This window comes from Physella acuta, unplaced genomic scaffold (assembly GCF_028476545.2).
Source record: "Physella acuta isolate Inbredline_101_S28 unplaced genomic scaffold, ASM2847654v3 ptg000257l, whole genome shotgun sequence".
NCBI lineage: Eukaryota > Metazoa > Mollusca > Gastropoda > Physidae > Physella > Physella acuta.
This window is the reverse complement of record NW_026731776.1, coordinates 486,946-508,490: the sequence shown is the minus strand read 5'-3', so window position 1 is coordinate 508,490 and position 21,545 is coordinate 486,946. Positions and strand designations below refer to the sequence as shown.

Sequence of the window (21,545 nt, the reverse complement as noted above, 5' to 3'; positions counted from 1 at the left end):
AAAAGTATTAGTGTAGTGTGTGTGAACTGTAATGTATACCTGGTTGTTGGTGAACCTCCATGTGTCTGATGTGACTTATACCCAGGCTCTGATAGAAATAACACAGACCAAGTTTGTTAGATTTTAATATGCTTTGATACAAATAAAACAACATGGCCAACTTGAAAGATGGTACACACAATTCTAAGCCAAACCATGAATAATATGCAGCTAAAGATTGCCATTGTATATAATGTTTACTTGGATAATAAAAGAAATGTCAGGCTTGCAATGTTTTATTCTTCAAGTAGTCATGAGTTTTTACTGTCTTGTTTCATGTTCAGCTGGCAGTAGTTGTGTTTTCTAACTTTACGGGCAGTGATTATACTTGAACGGGCAGTGATTATTGTTAATGGGCAGTGATTATTGTTGATCAGGCTGTATATTGTCAGTTATGTTTGACTCAAACCGTATAAATCAGTGTACTTTGTAAAAACCAGAAGAAAACTTGAGGTATGTACAGCTATACCTACTAGTTAGTTCTCAGAACATTATGTTGATGGTAAAATGCCTCTGAAGTTTTTGAACATTTAAAGATCAAGTTTGGAAAGAAGGAAGAGCTGAATATCCCTTAGAAATCCCACTGCCGTTATGGTTACTGTTCCATAGGAATTTATCATAGAAACCCACTGCCGTTATGGTTACTGTTCCATAGGAATATCCCACAAGACAACAAGAATTATCTACTGATTGAAATTAAAAACAGATACACAAAGGGTTTTCTTGATGGGAAAATATCCAGCTTGGCCCACCAGCCATCTGACAATGGATAGAACTTGCATCAGGTAATTCCTTAGTCTACTGTTATTCAAATTGGCATTCAGAGAGTTAGTTACACTTGTGCAATGATGATTTTGGGATGATGCAATAAAACAACCTTTAGAATGGTGTATTTATAATCTTACAATAAAATCACATGATGAATATGGGGATGATAGCACGGTGCATTTATAATGCAATGATAATATTATATCAAAATAATGCATATGGGATGTTACAATAAAATCACATACTGAGTGATGTATATGGTGATGTTAACACATGATGGTGTATTTGGAATGCTACAATAAAATCAAATGATGGTGTATTTTCAATGCTACAATACAATCATATGATAGTGTATTTGGAATGCTACAATACAATCATGATGGTTTATTTCTAATGCTAAAATACAACCATGATGGTGTATTTGGAATGCTACAATAAAATCATATGATGGTGTATTTTCAATGCTACAATACAATCATGATAGTGTATTTGGAATGCTACAATACAATCATGATGGTTTATTTCTAATGCTAAAATACAATCATGATGGTGTATTGGGAATGCTACAATACAATCATACGATGGTGTATTTCTAATGCTACAATAAAATCATAGGATGGTGTATTTCTAATGCTACAATAAAATCATAGGATGGTGTATTCAGAAAGTTTCAACTTGAGAAAAATAAGGCACAAGTGTTGAGTAGAAAAATGTAGTTTGATCTTCAAGAGGTTTGAAACAATCCTGAAATACAAGAACAAAAAACGCTGTCACACATGTTATACAACTTCACACATTTAATCTGTCACACATAGTGACAGTCATTCTGTCAAACACTTTATACTATTTCACACAGTTCATCTGTCACCCATAGTATGTTAGTCATTCTATCACACACTTAATACAATTTCACCAAACCCCTGAGATTCCCCGAACCCTGGGGTTCGATTGAACCCAGATTAAGAATCACGGAGTGTATGACTCACCTAAAAATTACAAGACAAATAATTATTTACCTGCGATGCAAGCCGTTAAAAAACAGGCAACATTTCCTGCTAACATGGCACGGAACACAATTTTTGAAAGATCTCCCTTTCTCTCTGGTGCCATGGCACCTAATGCCCCAAGTTGTATGCCCATTGATGATAGATTTGAAAATCCACACAGGGCATAAGTCGCTATCACAACAGATCTTCTCTACAGAATACACAATAAATTGCCACCTTCAATATAGATTTTAAAATACGAAGTGGGATACCCTTTTTTAAAGAACTCAATTGTCACATATTTATCACAATATATTTCTCACAAAATTTTTTAAAAAGCAAAATGGCTGTTATTACGTTCACAAATCACATACACAACTAAAACTAAAAAACAGCAAAAAAATAAATAAATAAATGAATAAAAAAAAATTCACTAAACAGTAAAAAAATAAAACAAAATCTTTATAATAACAATCTTATAAACGCACTAAAAATAATAAAATAAAACACAAACTTGCTTCTTTAATAAAAGCTAAAATATGTAAGAGATCTCATTAGCTACCAGAGCTAATCTCTTTAAGAAAGCAACTTCGAAATGAAGATCACACTACTTAGGCTATAACTATAAATATTTGCTATAAAATGCATGGAATCAGCCAACAGTTCACCATTGACAGCCCTTTGATTAAAACATCGCTAGTATTTTATCTTTTATAATTGAATATAGTCATTTTAAAATTAAATTGTCAAATATAAACCTTTACTTAGATAAAAAAAAATATTGTTCTTGCAATGTCATCCAAGATCGAACACAATTCCAAATTTCAGCTCAATCGGACCATTGAAAGTGTTTAAATTAATATTCCAAGATTTGCAGAGCTACAAACATTCATAGTGGACGTAATAAAAGCCTTTATAAAAACTTACGGAGATAAGTCCGTGTGGTAATGTCGCCTGTGTGTCATTCAGGTAAATATCATCACCTATGTAGGTCCACACACCTGTCAGATTGGCTGTACTGTTGGATGTGAAGTTTGACCAGTACTCATCAAACGTGATCTGATTGTTGATATATTTAGACAGGTCCACGTACGCCTAGGGGAGAGAAATACATGGTTCAAGTCATAATAGGATGGTTACATGGTTCAAGTCATGACATAATGGTTACATGGTTCAAGTCATGACAGGATGGTTACATGGTTCAAGTCATGACAGGATGGTTACATTGTTCAAGTCATGACAGGATGGTTACATGGTTCAAGTCATGACAGGATGGTTACATTGTTCAAGTCATGACAGGATGGTTACATGGTTCAAGTCATGACAGGATGGTTACATGGTTCAAGTCATGACAGGATGGTTACATTGTTCAAGTCATGACAGGATGGTTACATGGTTCAAGTCATGACAGGATGGTTACATGGTTCAAGTCATGACAGGATGGTTACATTGTTCAAGTCATGACAGGATGGTTACATGGTTCAAGTCATGACAGGAGGGTTACATGGTTAAGTCATGACAGGATGGTTACATGGTTCAAGTCATGACAGGATGGTTACATGGTTCAAGTCATGACAGGATGAGAGGACATGGAGCGAGATTTCCAGGTCTGAGAAATGTGTTTCTATAATGGTGGAAAGTTTATGATTAGCCAGATACAACAAAAAGTGAATGATGAATAGAATGTTAACTGGTTCAACAAAGTTTTAATACCTTTCACCTACACCTAAGTGTACAAATATCTCAGTCATAAACTGTACAACTCATGCACATTAACGTTAAAGTTATCATCTGAGTCTAAATTGAAATAATTAAATTAACTGCTTTGATCTTTCAAGCTTAAATGGTTTTAGATAAATCTTCTGATTTTTATTTCTTTTGGTGCTATAAAAAAGCACATTACTTTACATTACTTATGATATATCCATTGTTGTGTTGTGATATAGGGCGATTTACTCCGGCACGGCACATTGTTTTCAATCAGAGGAGGTAGTCAAGTTATTTATTTGCAAGGGAAGTCACTCTGTTATTCAAGACAGGGGGACAACTGAATAATTCGTAACATGACTACTCTTATTACAGCTAACAATGTTTAGTAATATTATCAATGTCATAATTACCATGCAACTGATAGCTCATATTCCATTGTCATATTAATTTAATTCTCTTAATATATCATAGTAGTTTAGTATACCAAGTCGGAGTTCTACTACAAGGAGACAACATAATTTATTACCACAAATTCATTCAGGAATATCTTTGTTCCAATTAGTTCACCGAATGCTCTGCAGTCATCTTGGTCTACCCCCATGATGAAAGACAGGGGCCAGAACACATAGGAGCAAATAAACTGAAGGAAATATTTATATGCGTGAAAACACACAGATTCAGGACAAACATTGAGAATTCAATAATTATCAAATAAACAAATGATATTTTAGGAAACTGTGTTGTTCCCCTGTGTTGTCTACAACAACACATTATGATAGTGTGCTAACAACACATCATGATGGTGTGCAAACAACAACACATCTTGATAATGTGCTAACAACAACACATCATGATGGTGTGCTAACGACAAATCTTGATAGTGTGCTAACAACACATCTTGATAGTGTGCTAACAACACATCTTGATAGTGTGCTAACAACACATCTTGATAGTGTGCTAACAACAACACATCATGATGGTGTGCTAACAACAACACATCATGATAGTATGCTAACAACAACACATCTTGATTGTGTGTTAACAACAACACATCATGATGGTGTGCTAACAACAACACATCATGATAGTATGCTAACAACAACACATCTTGATTGTGTGTTAACAACAACACATCTTGATATTGTGCTAACAACAATACATAATGATAGTGTGCTAACAACACATCATGATGGTGTGCAAACAACAACACATCTTGATAGTGTGCTAACAACAACACATCATGATGGTGTGCTAACGACAAATCTTGATAGTGTGCTAACAACACATCTTGATAGTGTGCTAACAACACATCTTGATAGTGTGCTAACAACACATCTTGATAGTGTGCTAACAACAACACATCATGATGGTGTGCTAACAACAACACATCATGATAGTATGCTAACAACAACACATCTTGATTGTGTGTTAACAACAACACATCATGATAGTGTGCTAACAACACATCATGATGGTGTGCAAACAACAACACATCTTGATAGTGTGCTTACAACAATACATAATGATAGTGTGCTAACAACACATCATGATGGTGTGCAAACAACAACACATCTTGATAGTGTGCTAACAACAACACATCATGATGCTGTGCTAACGACAAATCTTGATAGTGTGCTAACAACACATCTTGATAGTGTGCTAACAACACATCTTGATAGTGTGCTAACAACACATCTTGATAGTGTGCTAACAACAACACATCATGATGGTGTGCTAACAACAACACATCATGATAGTATGCTAACAACAACACATCTTGATTGCGTGTTAACAACAACACATCATGATAGTGTGCTAACAACACATCATGATGGAGTGCAAACAACAACACATCATGATGGTGTGCAAACAACAACACATCTTGATAGTGTGCTAACAACAACACATTATGATAGTGTGCTAACAACACATCATGATGGTGTGCTAACAACAACACATCTTGATAGTGTGCTAACAACAACACATGTTGATAGTGTGCTAACAAAAACACATCATGAAAGTGTGCTAACAACAAACACATCATGATAGTGTGCTTACAACACATCTTGATAGTGTGCTAACAACAACACATCTTGATAGTGTGCTAACAAAAACACATCATGAAAGTGTGCTAACAACAAACACATCATGATAGTGTGCTTACAACACATCATGATAGTGTGCTAACGACAGAGCTTGATAGTGTGCTAACAACAACACATCATGATAGTGTGCTAACAACACATCATGATAGTGTGCTAACAACAACACATCTTGATAGTGTGCTAACAAAAACAAATCATGAAAGTGTGCTAACAACAACACATCATGATAGTGTGCTAATAACAAACACATCATGATAGTGTGCTTACAACACATCATGATAGTGTGCTAACGACAAAGCTTGATAGTATGCTAACAACAATACATAATGATAGTGTGCTAACAACACATCATGATGGTGTGCTAACAACAACACATAATGATAGTGTGCAAACAACAACACATCTTGATAGTATGCTAACAGCAACACATCTTGATAGTGTGCTAACAACAACACTTCTTGATAGTGTGCTAACAACAACACTTCTTGATAGTGTGCTAATACCAACACATCATGACAGTATGCTAACAACAACACATCATGATAGTGTGCTAACAACACATCATGATGGTGTGCAAACAACAACACATCTTGATAGTGTGCAAACAACAACACATCTTGATAGAGTGCTAACAACAACACATTATGAAAGTGTGCTAACAACACAGCATGATGGTGTGCTAACAACAACACATCTTGATAGTGTGCTAACAACAACACATCTTGATAGTGTGCTAACAAAAACACATCATGAAAGTGTGCTAACAACAAACACATCATGATAGTGTGCTTACAACACATCATGATAGTGTGCTAACGACAAAGCTTGATAGTGTGCTAACAACAACACATCATGACAGTGTGCTAACAACACATCATGATGGTGTGCTAACAACAACACATCTTGATAGTGTGCTAACAAAAACACATCATGAAAGTGCGCTAACAACAACACATCATGATAGTGTGCTAACAACAAACACATCATGATAGTGTGCTTACAACATATCATGATAGTGTGCTAACGACATAGCGTGATAGTGTGCTAACAACAACACATCTTGATAGTGTGCTAACAACACATCATGATGGTGTGTTAACAACAACACATCTTGATAGTGTGCTAACAACAACACATCTTGATAGTGTGCTAACAAAACACATCATGAAAGTGTGCTAACAACAACACATCATGATAGTGTGCTAATAACAAACACATCATGATAGTGTGCTTACAACACATCATGATAGTGTGCTAACGACAAAGCTTGATAGTGTGCTAACAACAACACATCATGATAGTGTGCTAACAACACATCATGATGGTGTGCTAACAACAACACATAATGATAGTGTGCAAACAACAACACATCTTGATAGTATGCTAACAGCAACACATCTTGATAGTGTGCTAACAACAACACTTCTTGATAGTGTGCTAACAACAACACTTCTTGATAGTGTGCTAATACCAACACACCATGATAGTGTGCTAACAACAACACATCTTGAACACCACACCTGAAAAGTTAGATTGTCCACACCAACTAAAACACACATGAAAAGTTAGATTGTCCACACCAACTAAAACACACCTGGAAAGTTAGATAGTCCACACCGACTAAAACACACCTGGAAAGTTAGATAGTCCACACTAACTAAAACACACATGAAAAGTTAGATTGTCCACACCAACTAAAACACACATGAAAAGTTAGATTGTCCACACCAACTAAAACACACCTGAAAAGTTAGATTTTCCACACCAACTCGGTCACCGAACCACACAAAAGTCGCGTTCACAAAATGCAACAAGGCCACAAAGGCGATCAAGTTGACCGCGATGTTTGCTATCAACTTAACGGACATGGATGCTCCGTTGGAAGCTGCTTCAATCAAATTTTGTTCTGTCCTGTTGGTCCAAATAAAAAATCAATAATGTGCAATAGACATTGATCAGATTTTGATCACGTGCTTTTGATGTATCTATAATTTATTGATCACTAATGGGAACAGTAGAAGCATATTAAGCAAACGTACTTTTAAAGTATTTACAAAAACTTACAAAAAGTTGCCGACTCTATTTAATGGCCGAAATTAAATATCACAATTTAGCATGTATGGCCAAATAAAACATTCAAATAATTTTACGCATTTAAATTTTCTCTATTGTGAAAAAATGTATTGATTATGTACAGAAAACCCATCAAACAGGTATTTTGTGTTTATCCCCTCCCTTTTTAAAGATAAATTAAGTAGAGAAAGTTGGCCGAGTGTTATCCCGTGCGGTAGCTGGGGGAAGTATTTCTTCCAGACTTTTTTCTCCGGGGGGGGGGGGGCACTTGATATTTTCAGGGGGGGGGGCGGTCAACATTTTCCTTTTGGCGGACATCGGTAAAAGAATATGTTTTCTATATAAATTCCATGGGGAAGGGGGTAGACTTTCCTCGGGGGTGCGGGGGGGGGGGGGGCGGTCCCGAAGGGAGTCCCCCCGTAGAGATGCCTGGAAGAAACTCTGGTTAGGGGTGTCACCCCACTTCTCTCCAACAGTTTTTCTTTTTTTTTGGTATCACTCTTCTCCCCTAATATAAACTGAATACTACATCCTTTGACAGGACATTTTTACTTTTTTTTAAAAAATGGTACCACCCACAAAATGGTGTCACCCCCAAAATGGTGTCATTTACAAATTAAAAAAAAATATTAATATTACATTTTTAAATGTGACCTAATTCTAAAAGCAAACTAGCCTAATTTGGTGCATGAATAGATGATTGCAGACAATATGGATTGAGTAGGTTCCGAGAGGCAACCCCCGAGGGATGTCGTAAACATTAAAAACCAACCCCCGAGGGATCTCGTAAACATCCTTTGCACTGTGCTTGGACTTCTCAGTCTCGGGGTAGAAGAGTTTTGAGATGGCCAGGGCGGCAGGGGCAGACATGACAGAGGCGGACAACAAATGGTTGGCCGGGACCTGAAAGATTCAATGTAAACTTGAACGTAAAGTCAGCCAATGTTAAACATGAACGTAAGTCAGTTAATGCTAAAGTAAGTTAGTCAATGTTAAACTTAAACGTTAGGTCAGCTGCTAATAATATAACTTTTGTTAGCTTCTAATCTATTAAATCATACAATTCCAGATTTTTCAGTTATGAAGAATATAAAGAGCCATACATTTGTCACCAGACCCGTATCCCACCTTATAGAGAATGTAAGCAGCCATAACCGCGCCAGCTATTGTAGCAAACCCGCCAGTCATGACTGCGTGTATTTCTGACTTTGTCATATCCTTCAGGAATGGTCGGATCATCAGCGGAGCCTCAGTCTGAAACAGAGGGTGAAGAAAAAAATAGGTCAACGAGGAATGAAGTAGAATGTATTAAAAATACTTTCTTTTGGCTACCATGCCAAATCGTAACTAAGTGGCTTGGAATGATTTGTTAGTTCTAGAGGCGGCCTCAAACATCAACGGCCTTGATTGTCTAGACAAAAGCTACTTGCTCAGGTGGAGATTGTCTAGACAAAAGCTTCTTGCTCAGATGGAGATTGTCTAGACAAAAGCTACTTGCTCATATGGAGATTGTCTAGACAAAAGCTACTTGCTCAGATGGAGATTGTCTAGACAAAAGCGGTCCTAGGACCTTTGACCACAGGTGCTTTGACCAAAAGGGGTTTGACCATAGGGGGTTTAACCACCGCGGAGCTTTGACCATAGCGGTGCTTTGACCATAGGGGGTTTGATCATAGGGGGTTTGACCATAGGGGGTTTGACCACAGGTGTTTTCTCAGCAGAGGGTCTTTGATCACAGGTGGTCTATCAACTGGTGTTTGATCACAAGCGCTGCGTCCGGCTTTGATCATAGGTGTTTTGTCCACATAGGGTCTTTGATCTCAGGTGTTTTGTCCACATATGGTCTTTGATCTCAGGTGGTTTGTCCAATGCTGTCCATATATGGTAAGGATTTATTTTAAAAGTTGCTAAATTATATTTTAAATTTCGACATGATGTAATAATATGTTAAATCATCATGTATAAATACAAGTCATCTAAACTACTCTATGTCAAAACCATAGAGAATCTTGGAGAGTATAGCCCAAAGCGTGATACGCAAGGTACACGCAGTTGGGCTGAAAGTGGAATATGAAACAAATAGCGATATACGTATCGCTGTTCGTTGTCTTGCCGCCATTTCTCATGTACCAGACAAAAGCTACTTGCTAGATGGAGATTGTCTAGACAAAAGCTACTTGCTCAGATGGAGATTGTCTAGAGTCTAGACAAAAGTTACTTGCTCAGATGGAGATTGTCTAGACAAAAGCTACTTGCTCAGATGGAGATTGTCTAGACAAAAGTTACTTGCTCAGATGGAGATTGTCTAGACAAAAGCTACTTGCTCAGATGGAGATTGTCTAGACAAAAGCTACTTGCTCAGATGGAGATTGTCTAGAGTCTAGACAAAAGTTACTTGCTCAGATGGAGATTGTCTAGACAAAAGTTACTTGCTCAGATGGAGATTGTCTAGACAAAAGCTACTTGCTCAGATGGAGATTGTCTAGACAAAAGCTACTTGCTCAGATGGAGATTGTCTAGACAAAAGCTACTTGCTCAGATGGAGATTGTCTAGACAAAAGCTACTTGCTCAGATGGAGATTGTCTAGACAAAAGCTACTTGCTCAGATGGAGACTGTCTAGACAAAAGCTTCTTGCTCAGATGGAGATTGTCTAGACAAAAGCTTCTTGCTCAGATGGAGATTGTCTAGACAAAAGCTACTTGCTCAGATGGAGACTGAAAGACCATTTTCCCGACTGACAGTTGACCAAAAAAGTTGCTGACTTAAAGCAGTAAAAACGTTTTAATAACAAGCTTTTATTTAATAATGCAATAAAAGAAGAAAATAAATGATTTTATTTAAATACATAATAATACACTACTATTTTAATGACTATAAAGTATAAAGTGTAAAGAAAAGCGTTGGTCACTTCCTAAATATTAGTAAAGGTATCCAACAAATAACAAAGTGACCCACACTTTTCTTATAGCTATTCAAATAGTAGTGTATAGTTATGTATTTAAATAACATTATTTATTTTCTACTTTTTAGTGCATTATTACATAAAAGCTTGCTATTAAAACGTTTTTATGCCATTTTTTTCTGTACTTAAAATTTCTAATACCATAGAGTTTCATGTCTAAAAACAATTCCGCAAAAAATGAACATGATGTTGCGCGTATAATAGTGCGGAATAGTAGGATAGGACAGCTTACTAATTTCAGAAAATTTTAATTAAAACAAAAAATAATTAAGCACTTTTTAAAGTAAAATTTAATGTCATATTGCATTGTTTTCAAATCTTGACCCACGTGCTAACTTTGAAATGACGATCAAGGACAACAGACAAACTAGCGACAGACTGGAGGAGGAAGCAAGCTAAATAAAAGCATTTCTTTTTTTTAAATATATTTGTTTTGCTTATAATCAAAAGTCTGTTTTATGTTGCTTGGCAAAAAAATAAAAAATAAATATAAGAATTGCTTATTCTACAAAAATAAAATAACATGGAAAACCATTTTTTAGAAAGAACTAGAGTACCCGTCATCCGTTGGATAACTGTGGGTTTCGGGGGTCATCCATCAAAAAACATCACGTCTGTCACTCAGAGGCACAGCGACCCTTCCCGGCGCCCGGGGACAAACTTTTCAATTTGAACCCACCCCCCCCCCGCAAGATTTCGATTTACAACCCACCCCCCCCCCCCCAAACTTTAATGTGCACCCCCCCTCAAGATTTTGATTTGAACCCCCCCCCCACCCAAACTTTCGATTTGCACCCCCCTCAACCTTTCAATTTATTTTTCCAATCCATTTTGGCGCCTTCTAAGGTCGGCGCCCGGGGATATGTGTCCCCCCCCACCCCCTCCTCGCTACGCTACTGCAGTGTCACTTATCGCCACAAAAAACAGACCCCACATTCAAAAATTTCTTTTTTGTCTTTTAAATACACCGAAAACACCGATTTCGGACTATCCCTTCATATACTGACGTCACAGGTGACCTACTCAACTCTACTTCACCTGCCCAGTGTCCCGCCAAGTCTCAGACAACATGTTTTTATCGTTTAAAAAACAATTCCAGCCGAGCATGTCTCTGACCACACTATCCTTTCATATGCTTAGGACAAAGAAACAGATGAACTCTACTTCACCTGCCCTGTATCCAACCAAGTTCAGATAGGCAACTTTATCATTCACATCTAAAAAAAAAAATTGAAAACAAAAATATCATTGACATTGGTCTAGAACCCGTGCCACTTGCATGAGAGCCGACTACTCTACCAACATAGCTATTTACTCGTGACGTCACAAGTGAATTTTTATACTATACTTTGAGTCTCGTTATGCAACTTTATTTACGCGCATAGATCTAGATCTAACTTTCAAATTAAATTTTTTCTTAAATTAGCCAAACAAAGATTTATATAAAATAAAGAAGGTTTGAAATTATCTAGATCTAGATAGAATTATCTAGATCTAGATTCTACGACTCGTTTTCTTAAGTCTTAAGTTTAGTTTTTCTTGCTACATCTAGAATCTAGATCTAGATCTAATCATTAGCTACGCACAAATGTGGTTAATTTAACTATGAATAAATCAATAAATTAATTAACGTCTTTAAATAAATTTGTGATTAACAGTCTGTCTTAAAACAAATTTTTTTCTCTACCTACATACTATTTTACAGCTTTCCACGATGAGTGCAACCATGCGAGATAGTCAATCAGCCAAACAAACAAACAAACAAAAAAATAAATATTCAAACATGTAAACAAACTTGACTTTTAGTAGTATATAGATAGATAAAGAAGACTAATAAACACTGCTGCAAAGAAGGTACTTGTTAGATTGCAATATCATCAATTTTACCACAGTTCAGTTAATGTTTTGTTAACATCAAGTTTAAAGTATAGACACAAACACAACACAAACACAACACAAACACAACACAAACACAACACAAACACAACACAACACAAACACAACACAAACACAACACAAACACAACACAAACACAACACAAACACAACACAAACACAACACAAACACAACACAAACACAACACAAACACAACACAAACACAACACAAACACAACACAAACACAACACAAACACAACACAAACACAACACAAACACAACACAAACACAACACAAACACAACACAAACACAACACAAACACAACACAAACACAACACAAACACAACACAAACACAACACAAACACAACACAAACACAACACAAACACAACACAAACACAAACACAACACAAACACAAACACAACACAAACACAACACAAACACAACACAAACACAACACAAACACAACACAAACACAACACAAACACAACACAAACACAACACAAACACAAAAGAAAACACAAACGCAAAAGCTGCATACCCGTGCTCCGCCACGGTAAATCTTTTTTAAATGTACCAACTTGGTAACAGAACAAAACAAAACACAACACAACACAAACACAACAAAAACACAAAAGAAAAAATTACCGCTGGCGGACGTGCCTGATTCAGTGAATAACTATAAAACTATTAAACCCCCCCAGCTTGTCCGCAAACCGAAAGATAGAATAATAATTAGTAAAGAGTACGTTCCGAGTATAAAATAAATAAAAGGCAGTATTTAAAATATCCGTGATTTATCTAACATTTTGCATTTTATCAATTCGTGCATTTTTTTCAGTTCTTTAAATAAAAAAAAATTACAATAGAGTTTCATGACTTAAAACCATTGCGCACCTAATGAACGTGATGACGCGTGTATAATGTTGCGGAATAGTTGATTAAAAATTATCGTTAGTAAACAGTACGTTCAGTGAATAAAAATAAATAAAAGATAGCCTTTTATCAATCCATGCTAATTATAATATTCCAACAATAATGTCCTCTTACACGCCAGGAGAATTTGCATTCACATTTTGCAAATATATTATTTCAACAATAATTCCCTCTTGGATATTTTGCATTCACATTTTTTTACTTTCTCGTATATACGAAGTATAGAGAAAGAATTGTAATCGTGCAAAAAAAAAAAAATCGAGATTTTTACAAATCTCGACGTTTTACATCTCACTGATACGGAAAAACATAATTTTGCAATCTTGTCCGTATGTCTGTGTGTCTGTCTGTGTGTCTGTCTGTCTGTGTGTAAACACGATAACTTGAGTACCGTTACAGCTAGGTTGATGAAATTTCATATATAAGTATTTTATCAAAATCGTAGATCCGTATCAACTTTTGAGCGATTTCCGATAACCGGAAGTGGTACTTTTTCTATTTTGAAATTTTCAAAAGCCTATAACTTGAGTACTATTTCAGATAGATAAACGAAATCTCACATGTAAGTAAAAGATCTAATTCTCTACCTTCTGTTAAATTTTGAGTCATTTCCGTTGAACGGAAGTAGTAATTTACGCTACTTCCGATTTCTCAAAAAACTAATGTAAATTTTTAAAGTACTAATAATATTGCGCACTATTATGCACTTTTTTATTTAGCGTTCACTTGGTGTGCAATTCTTTTTTCTACGAGATTTTATTCTATTTTAAAAACTTTAAGTATTTAAAATGGATTAAAAATCATGTCTATAGCCCGAGTTCCCATCCCCTGTTATTTTATATAAAAATATTCGAGAAAGTTTAGGGGAGATCACTCCCGGTTTTTTAAAATCGTGAGTTGAATTTATTTTTACATTACCTTTCTCGGCAAAATTACAAAACAGTTTAATTAATTAATTTGTTTTTTCGACCCTATTTTTATTAAAATGTATCCACTTTTTCTAGGAATCTAAACGAAAAGAAAGGATATTTGACATTGATCCGTTTAATATGTTTTAACAATTTGCGTGTATTTAATATTTTCTTTACGTTATGCAAAAGAGTAAAAACTGTAGCAACTATAAAATAAATTTAACCCTTTATCTACTGACGGTACTTATAAGTACCACTTTAATTAAGTGCCTGTATTATATTAAATTAAATACGAATTTTAAAAATTATTGATGTATTTTATAGTATTATCTCCCCCGAGTCGCCGGTAGTCGGAGGTATCAATGTTTTTTAAAAAAATAATGGTGTGGCGCTTTTTCAATGTCTTGCTATATCGGTAGTTCACAATTTTTCTGTACATTTCTCACACCCGTTCCTGATTTCCTTTTGTTTTACCTTATTTTTCAAGTTTTCAACCCCAAATATTTTTTATTGGCACCTTCAATAGTCAGGCAAACGCGTTTAACTTCTAGTTATACAATTTTAATCAAATTGTCTTTGTATTAGATCGATGTTTACAAGTGGACTTATAAGTACCGTCAGGGCACACGGTCATTTTTTTTAGGATTTTTAGAAAATTGCAGATTTGTTAGGTGGAGTTACATAAATATTGTCTTGATAATTACTTATCGAAATGTACTCAAAAAATGATATTTACACATTTATAAGAAGGTTTGCATATGGTTTACCTAAGAAATATTGTAATTACATGTTCATTTCTAGTAGTAAAAAAATAACAAGAATAAAGGTATCAGTTGCAGGCTCGTTTATAAGGTTTAGTATACTTCATTTGTATACCAAAGCCTAGTTCAGGTTGTAAGATTTAATTTGTTAGTTATATTTACTGCAATGAACTGTCTTGCCTACAACAACTAGCATTTACATAATGTAAACCTGTAGACTAGTAATAGTCCATACTTCTGCATATAGTATAGATCTATAAGGTAAATTTTAATCAGTAAACAGAAAAGAGTAATCCACTACTTCTTCCAAAACACATTGAGCTCACTTCTATTTATGAACTTTGCACTGTAGTGTAGACTTGTCATAACATTATAGTAGGCTACAATTATATTAGTATTTCTAGTAGTTGTGTGCTGAATGACTAGGCTTTTGTTTGTTTATGCGGCTCATTGTACTAGTTATTGGAAGCTTCCAGCAAAAGCATATTCATTCCGGCAACCGTTGCAACACTAGAAAGACCACAGACAAGATTGAGGGAGCATGACATGTCGACTACTTTTGCTGTGTTTGAGGTCTAAGATGTTTTCCGATAGAAAATCCAGTAAAAATCGTACTCAAAATATACTTTTGTGCTGTATTTATGTGTGAAAATTACAAAAAGTGATTGTTATAATGATTGCCATGTTATTAGTTAATAAATTGTATCGTTTGTTCCTGTTTTGTAAAAAAAAAAATTTTCAAAAAAAATGTCCTAGTTTACTGACGGTACTTATAAGTACCAATATCTGTTTGGGCCATTAAAAATTTATGAAACGAAATTTCCTTCGATATATGCTTTGAATGTGCCAAAAGCAATATAGTAACACATTGTTTAAGTAAAAATCTCATTCAGAACATAATTCCGTAAATAAAGGGTTAAGTCGTTATATAAACAAACCCTACTCTATTACTTATAATAGACACAGCGATGCACGACATGTGATGTGTTTACTTTTATGGTTCCAAAATCTATAGCGATGACTGATGGACTGACACACTACTACCAGCGTTATGTTATAGATTCTAGTGAATGTCAATATTTATATACAGAACTGACCTGCCCAAGGAAAATATTTCCAGCAGCGTTGATGGACTCTGAAGGTGATGTGCCCAGACAGAGGGCCAGGAACTGACCGATGACTCTAATGGCGACCTGCATGACGCCTAGGTAATACAACATGGCGACAAACGTGCTGAAGTAAACCACCACTGGCAGCACCTGGGGGAGGGGGGGGGTTTAGAAAACTATAGAGCACAGGGACGAAACTTTTACCTTTTACAGTGAAAACCTTCCTCACTCAGTGTAAAACTTTTCTCTCCCAATGTAAAACCCCCCTTTCAATGTAAAACCTTCCACATTCAGTGTAAAGCCTTCCACATTAAGTGTAAAACCTTCCACATTCAGTGCAATCGTACAATACGAATACCCTGACCGTCACACAAAGAATGACCCTAACCCACAACTTGACCACACCACAAAGATTGACCCTAACCACACCACACATCTCTCAAGAATGTCGACCCCACAAGAAAACCCCCACACAGTGTATTACCACACTAAAATGTAAACCATACTTTGAAAGCGAAATAATGCTGCTCGTAAAGGTCACCAAAGACAAAGATGGAGCCAGCGTCAGTGTAGGCCAAGAAGTCCGAGACTCTGTCCCCCAGCCACTGGAAGGCGTCGTGACCCCAGGTCGTCTTTAGGATGAGCAGGGCAAATATCAGCTGTAGGGCCAGACCCCACAACACTGGCCTCCACTTGACCTGTGGGCAGTAGGACATTTGTAGGGACATGGTATAAATAGCAGCTGTAAAGCCAGAACACAGACTTCTATTTCACATGATGGTATTTCATGATTGGCTTCAAATTAAATAAACCGGGAGTGATCTCCCCTAAACTTTCTCGAATATTCTTATATAAAATAACAGGAAATGGGAACTCGGGCTATAGACATGATTTTTAATCCATTTTAAATACTTAAAGTTTTAAAAATAGAATAAAATCTCGTAGACAAATTAATTGCACACCAAGTGAACGCCAAATAAAAAAGCGCATAATAGTGCGCAATATTATTATTACTTTTAAAATTTACATTAGTTTTTTGAGAAATCGGAAGTAGCGTAAAGTACTACTTCCAGTCAACGAAAATGACTCAAAATTTAATAGAAGGTAGAGAATTAGATCTTTTACTTACATATGAAATTTCATTTATCTATCTGAAATAGTACTCAAGTTATAGGCTTTTGAAAAATTCAAAGTAGGAAAAGTACCACTTCCGGTTATCGGAAATCGCTCAAAAGTTGATACGGATCTACGATTTTGATTAAATACTTATATATGAAATTTCATCAACCTAGCTCAAGTTATCGTGTTTACACACGGACAGACAGACAGACAGACACACAGACACACAGACATACGGACAAGATTGCAAAATTATGTTTTTCCGTATCAGTGAGGTGTGAAACGTCGAGATTTGTAAAAATCTCGATTTTTTTTTTTGCACGATTGCAAGACTTTCTCTATACTTCGTATATACGAGAAAGTAAAAAGGTTGAAACAAGTTATCATAGAGAGGTTAAAAATGTGAAAACCAAACAAAATGCTCTAAAAAAAGCCAATACCTTAGCCGGGTTATTAGAGAAAACAAAACAGAAGCCGAGGAAAAAGACGATCCCGCCAGCACTGATCATGTTTCTGGGCCGGTCAAGTGCCACGTCGATGATCACGTAGATCAATATGGCGACAATAGCCACGATAGGGATCACGATAGGCAGTCTGGGTAAGAGACGGTAAACAAATTTCTTTTAAAGAGAAATACATTAACTTAACTTTTAAAAGTAAGCATTTCAAAAATCATTATGTAATTTATATCATTTATTGACAGGCTTTCAGGCTTTGACATTCCATCATCATAAAATTTTAATTTGAGACTGAAACAGATTTACACAAGAACACAAAGATTACTTGAGTTTCCCCAGGAACTTTCTCAGCTTGGAGAGTTTCCACCGGCTGTCATTGCCATTGTCATCAGATCTTCTGTACTTGAGAAACGTCTTGAACACGATGCCCAGTGCACAAAGAATTGTAACAATCAGAAGTCTCCACGATCCTTCATCACCGAACCTGAAATGTTCCAGCCAACATTATAATGTCAACATTTTCTATTGCTGAGCTAAAAGTTAACTTAATGGTATAGATTCTATACTGACCTGTAGACAACAAATGTAGACAACACGTGTACTCACCTGTAGACAACACCTGTACTCACCTGTAAATAACACCTGTACTCACCTGTACACAAGACCTATACTCCCCTGTAGACAACACCTGTAGACAAGACCTGTACTCACCTGTAGTCAACATCTGTAGACAACACCTGTACTCACTTGTAGACAACATTTGTAGACAACACCTTTACTCACCTGTAGACAACACGTGTAATCACCTGTAGACAAAACCTGTACTCACCTGTAGTCAACATCTGTAGACAACACCTGTACTCACCTGTAGTACATGGCGTAAGCAAAATATGAGAAGTAGGCAGCCAGCAACACCAACAAGACCACAGCTTTGATCACGTGACGATTGGTCTTAAAGAATCTGGACCCAGCCGTCTGAATTCTGTTGACTGCCCGTGAAAAACACCCGGGGTCCTCATCTGGGTTGGTTTGAGATCCATCGTAGTCATTGACCAAAACGGGCAGACCCTGTAAGGCAAATGTTAACAGTGAGACTAAGAGCGTCGTAACAAGTTCATTTCCGGTAGAAGTTCACACAGCGGACACATACGTTTGGTGCATCAGCCTCGTCCTGAAATCCCTTGTTGTCGTGTGCCTGGTGTACCTTGCCGTTGAGGTCAACTTCCGTCAGTTTGATGTCGTTGTTGTAGGTGTTGATGTCGTTGTTGTAGGTGTTGACTTTCTTTAACTCGGCCATGTTGCTAGTCACTGAAGTCGTCTGCTAGAAGTTGGTCACCTGGAGAGGTTTATTTTAGAAATATTTGTTTTTACATTTCACTTTCTGAGAGTTGAGTTTAGGAACATATTGCACAGCGTCCAACTAATAACGACGCTTCGCTGAAAGCTATTATATAATATGGTTATGTATTTAAGCGACTAAATAAAATAATTATTTTACTACAACAATGACTGTCCACGGCCATAAGAGCACTGGATTATTTGAGAGACCACATCATCGCACACGAACGAACTCTTGTGTTGGTGATGTAGGCTTAGCTAATACACTCCAATTGTTCGCCTTCGTTTTTACCTGTGTAAAACTCAGGTCAACACAATAAGGTCAGCTGGTGAACTTGTAACACAGTCCTCTCTATGACGACGTGTAGCGTTTATTGTGGCAGACGCCTGTCCTGATTTTCTTGCGAATATCAACAGAATTTGAGAGCATAATGTATATATATATATATATATATATATATATATATATATATATATATATATATATATATATATATATATATATATATATATATATATATATATATATGTACACTACACACATATAATTTGACTACCGTGTAGCTACATGCAGTCGAAATGTTATCTCCGAGCTTTATATTGAGATTGATTGCTTCCATCTTAAAAAAAAAAACCTTATACAAATACACTACTGCGTTTTTGCATTGGATATATAGCCTAAAGATTATAACCATAGTGACGTTTGCAAAGTGTTTTCAACATGGGACGCAACCGTACCCTTCCCTTTTTAAATCCCCCAACTGTTGCTACTGTCGAGTGCAAATGGGAACTTGGTCGCTTTCTTGAAAGCTTGCCTTTAGCTGTTAGCTTTCAGATTACATCAATGTTCTTCGTTGTATTGTTCAAAGCACCTAATAGGTTTTCTTTTTGGGCAATATATTTTAATGCGACTAATTGACAAAATCTAGATAAACAGCCCCATAAGTTATTTTGTTTGACAATCTAAGTACACAATACGTTATTTTGTTTGACAATCTAAGTACACAATACGTTATTTTGTTTGACTATATATTTAATGAAAATAATTGATAGAAGCAACATCAACAGCCATAGGATAATGCATATTAGTATTGAGAAAATTAAAATTCAATGAAATATTTTACAGGACAGCTAAATATCAAACGTACCGGTTAATTTTTAATTTACATGTCTTACATCTAGGCTTGCGTGAAACAATGAGGGAATCCTAAAACTTTGAAAATGTTAATTTTATAACAATAAAAATGGTACAACTTTAGAGGATTGAGTTTGTTGGCAATACTAGCGCCTTTTGTCTGGCAATCCAAAACCACTGAATATGATACCCGTTGGCCATTCATTGTGATAATCCTTGATCATTGAATGTGATAATCCTAGACCTTTGAATGTGATAATCTTAGAAACATAGAATGTGACAATCCTAGACCATTGAATGTGACCATTGAATGTGATAATCCTAGACCTTTGAATGTAATAATCCTAGAAACATAGAATGTGACAATCCTCGACAATTGAATGTGATAATCCTAGACCATTGAATGTGATAATCCTAGACCTTTGAATGTGACAATCCTAGAAACATTGAATGTGACAATCCTAGACATTTGAATGTGGGCTTCCTAGCGGCTTGAATGTGACAAACCTAGCACCTTATACCTAGCAATCCGATCATTGAATGTTACAATCTACAGCCTTGAACGCGGCTGTAACAGAGCAATAACAACTCTACCTGTTACAACTCTTATCTTGTGTCCCCCCCCCCCCCCGCATGACTTTCCATGAAAAACCGTGGCAACACAGGGCAGCTATCAACGTGCGAGCGGTATCCCAGAACTGGGCGATTAGTACCATCAACCATGACATGCGGGCGATTAGTACCATCAACCATGACATGCGTCCGGCACGGTGCGCAGGCAGCAGTAATTATATACACGATTTATTGGCACTTCTTTTTATGGCTCTAGGACATCTACAACTTTATGGCGCAACTGGGTCGAAACTTTACATCGTTATCATTGGATATTAGAACAAGTAGTAGCCCTACATCGTTATCATCAGGTATAAGATCAGTTGCAGAATGAGGTTAACAAAAAACTACCAACAGAATAATTGATAGCCACATGTTATGTGATGTAAGGCAATTTGTACAATAGCAGTGCCATAGAGCTTCATAAAATGGGTCGACACTGTAGCTAAAAAATTTTAACAGAAATATTTGTATACATTTCTATGCTTTGAAAATAATGTTTTGTGAGAATTTTACCCTAGTGAATAAATAGAAGCATTGCATTTTTTTCTCACCTAAGAATATAGCAAAATCCTTTTCAAAACCGTGAACATTTGAGGTAGCTTAGATTTAAATGCATGTCACTGGATGTCAGTCCCCCCCCC

General features: G+C 36.2%; 1 protein-coding gene across 6 annotated transcripts; it reads right to left on the bottom strand.

The window, feature by feature from the left end:
- Positions 1-371: 371 nt before the first annotated feature.
- LOC131938831 (solute carrier family 28 member 3) lies at positions 372-21,474 on the bottom strand. Of its 6 annotated transcripts, XM_059297039.1 has the most exons (16): positions 20,303-20,928; positions 19,712-19,774; positions 19,447-19,554; positions 18,967-19,152; positions 18,682-18,884; positions 18,142-18,300; positions 17,799-17,952; positions 16,746-16,937; positions 16,228-16,389; positions 8,810-8,935; positions 8,454-8,584; positions 7,351-7,519; positions 4,030-4,143; positions 2,721-2,888; positions 1,824-2,004; positions 372-1,551 (listed from the first exon to the last, which is right to left on the bottom strand). In XM_059297039.1, exons 4-16 carry the CDS (start codon positions 19,111-19,113, stop codon positions 1,532-1,534), a joined length of 1,926 nt encoding a protein of 641 aa, XP_059153022.1. In that variant the 5' UTR covers positions 19,114-19,152; positions 19,447-19,554; positions 19,712-19,774; positions 20,303-20,928; the 3' UTR covers positions 372-1,531. The 6 variants fall into 6 exon arrangements, with proteins under 6 accessions (XP_059153022.1, XP_059153025.1, XP_059153021.1 ...); XM_059297042.1 differs by lacking the exons at positions 19,712-19,774; positions 20,303-20,928 and adding an exon at positions 21,456-21,474; XM_059297038.1 differs by lacking the exon at positions 19,712-19,774.
- Positions 21,475-21,545: the final 71 nt, after the last annotated feature.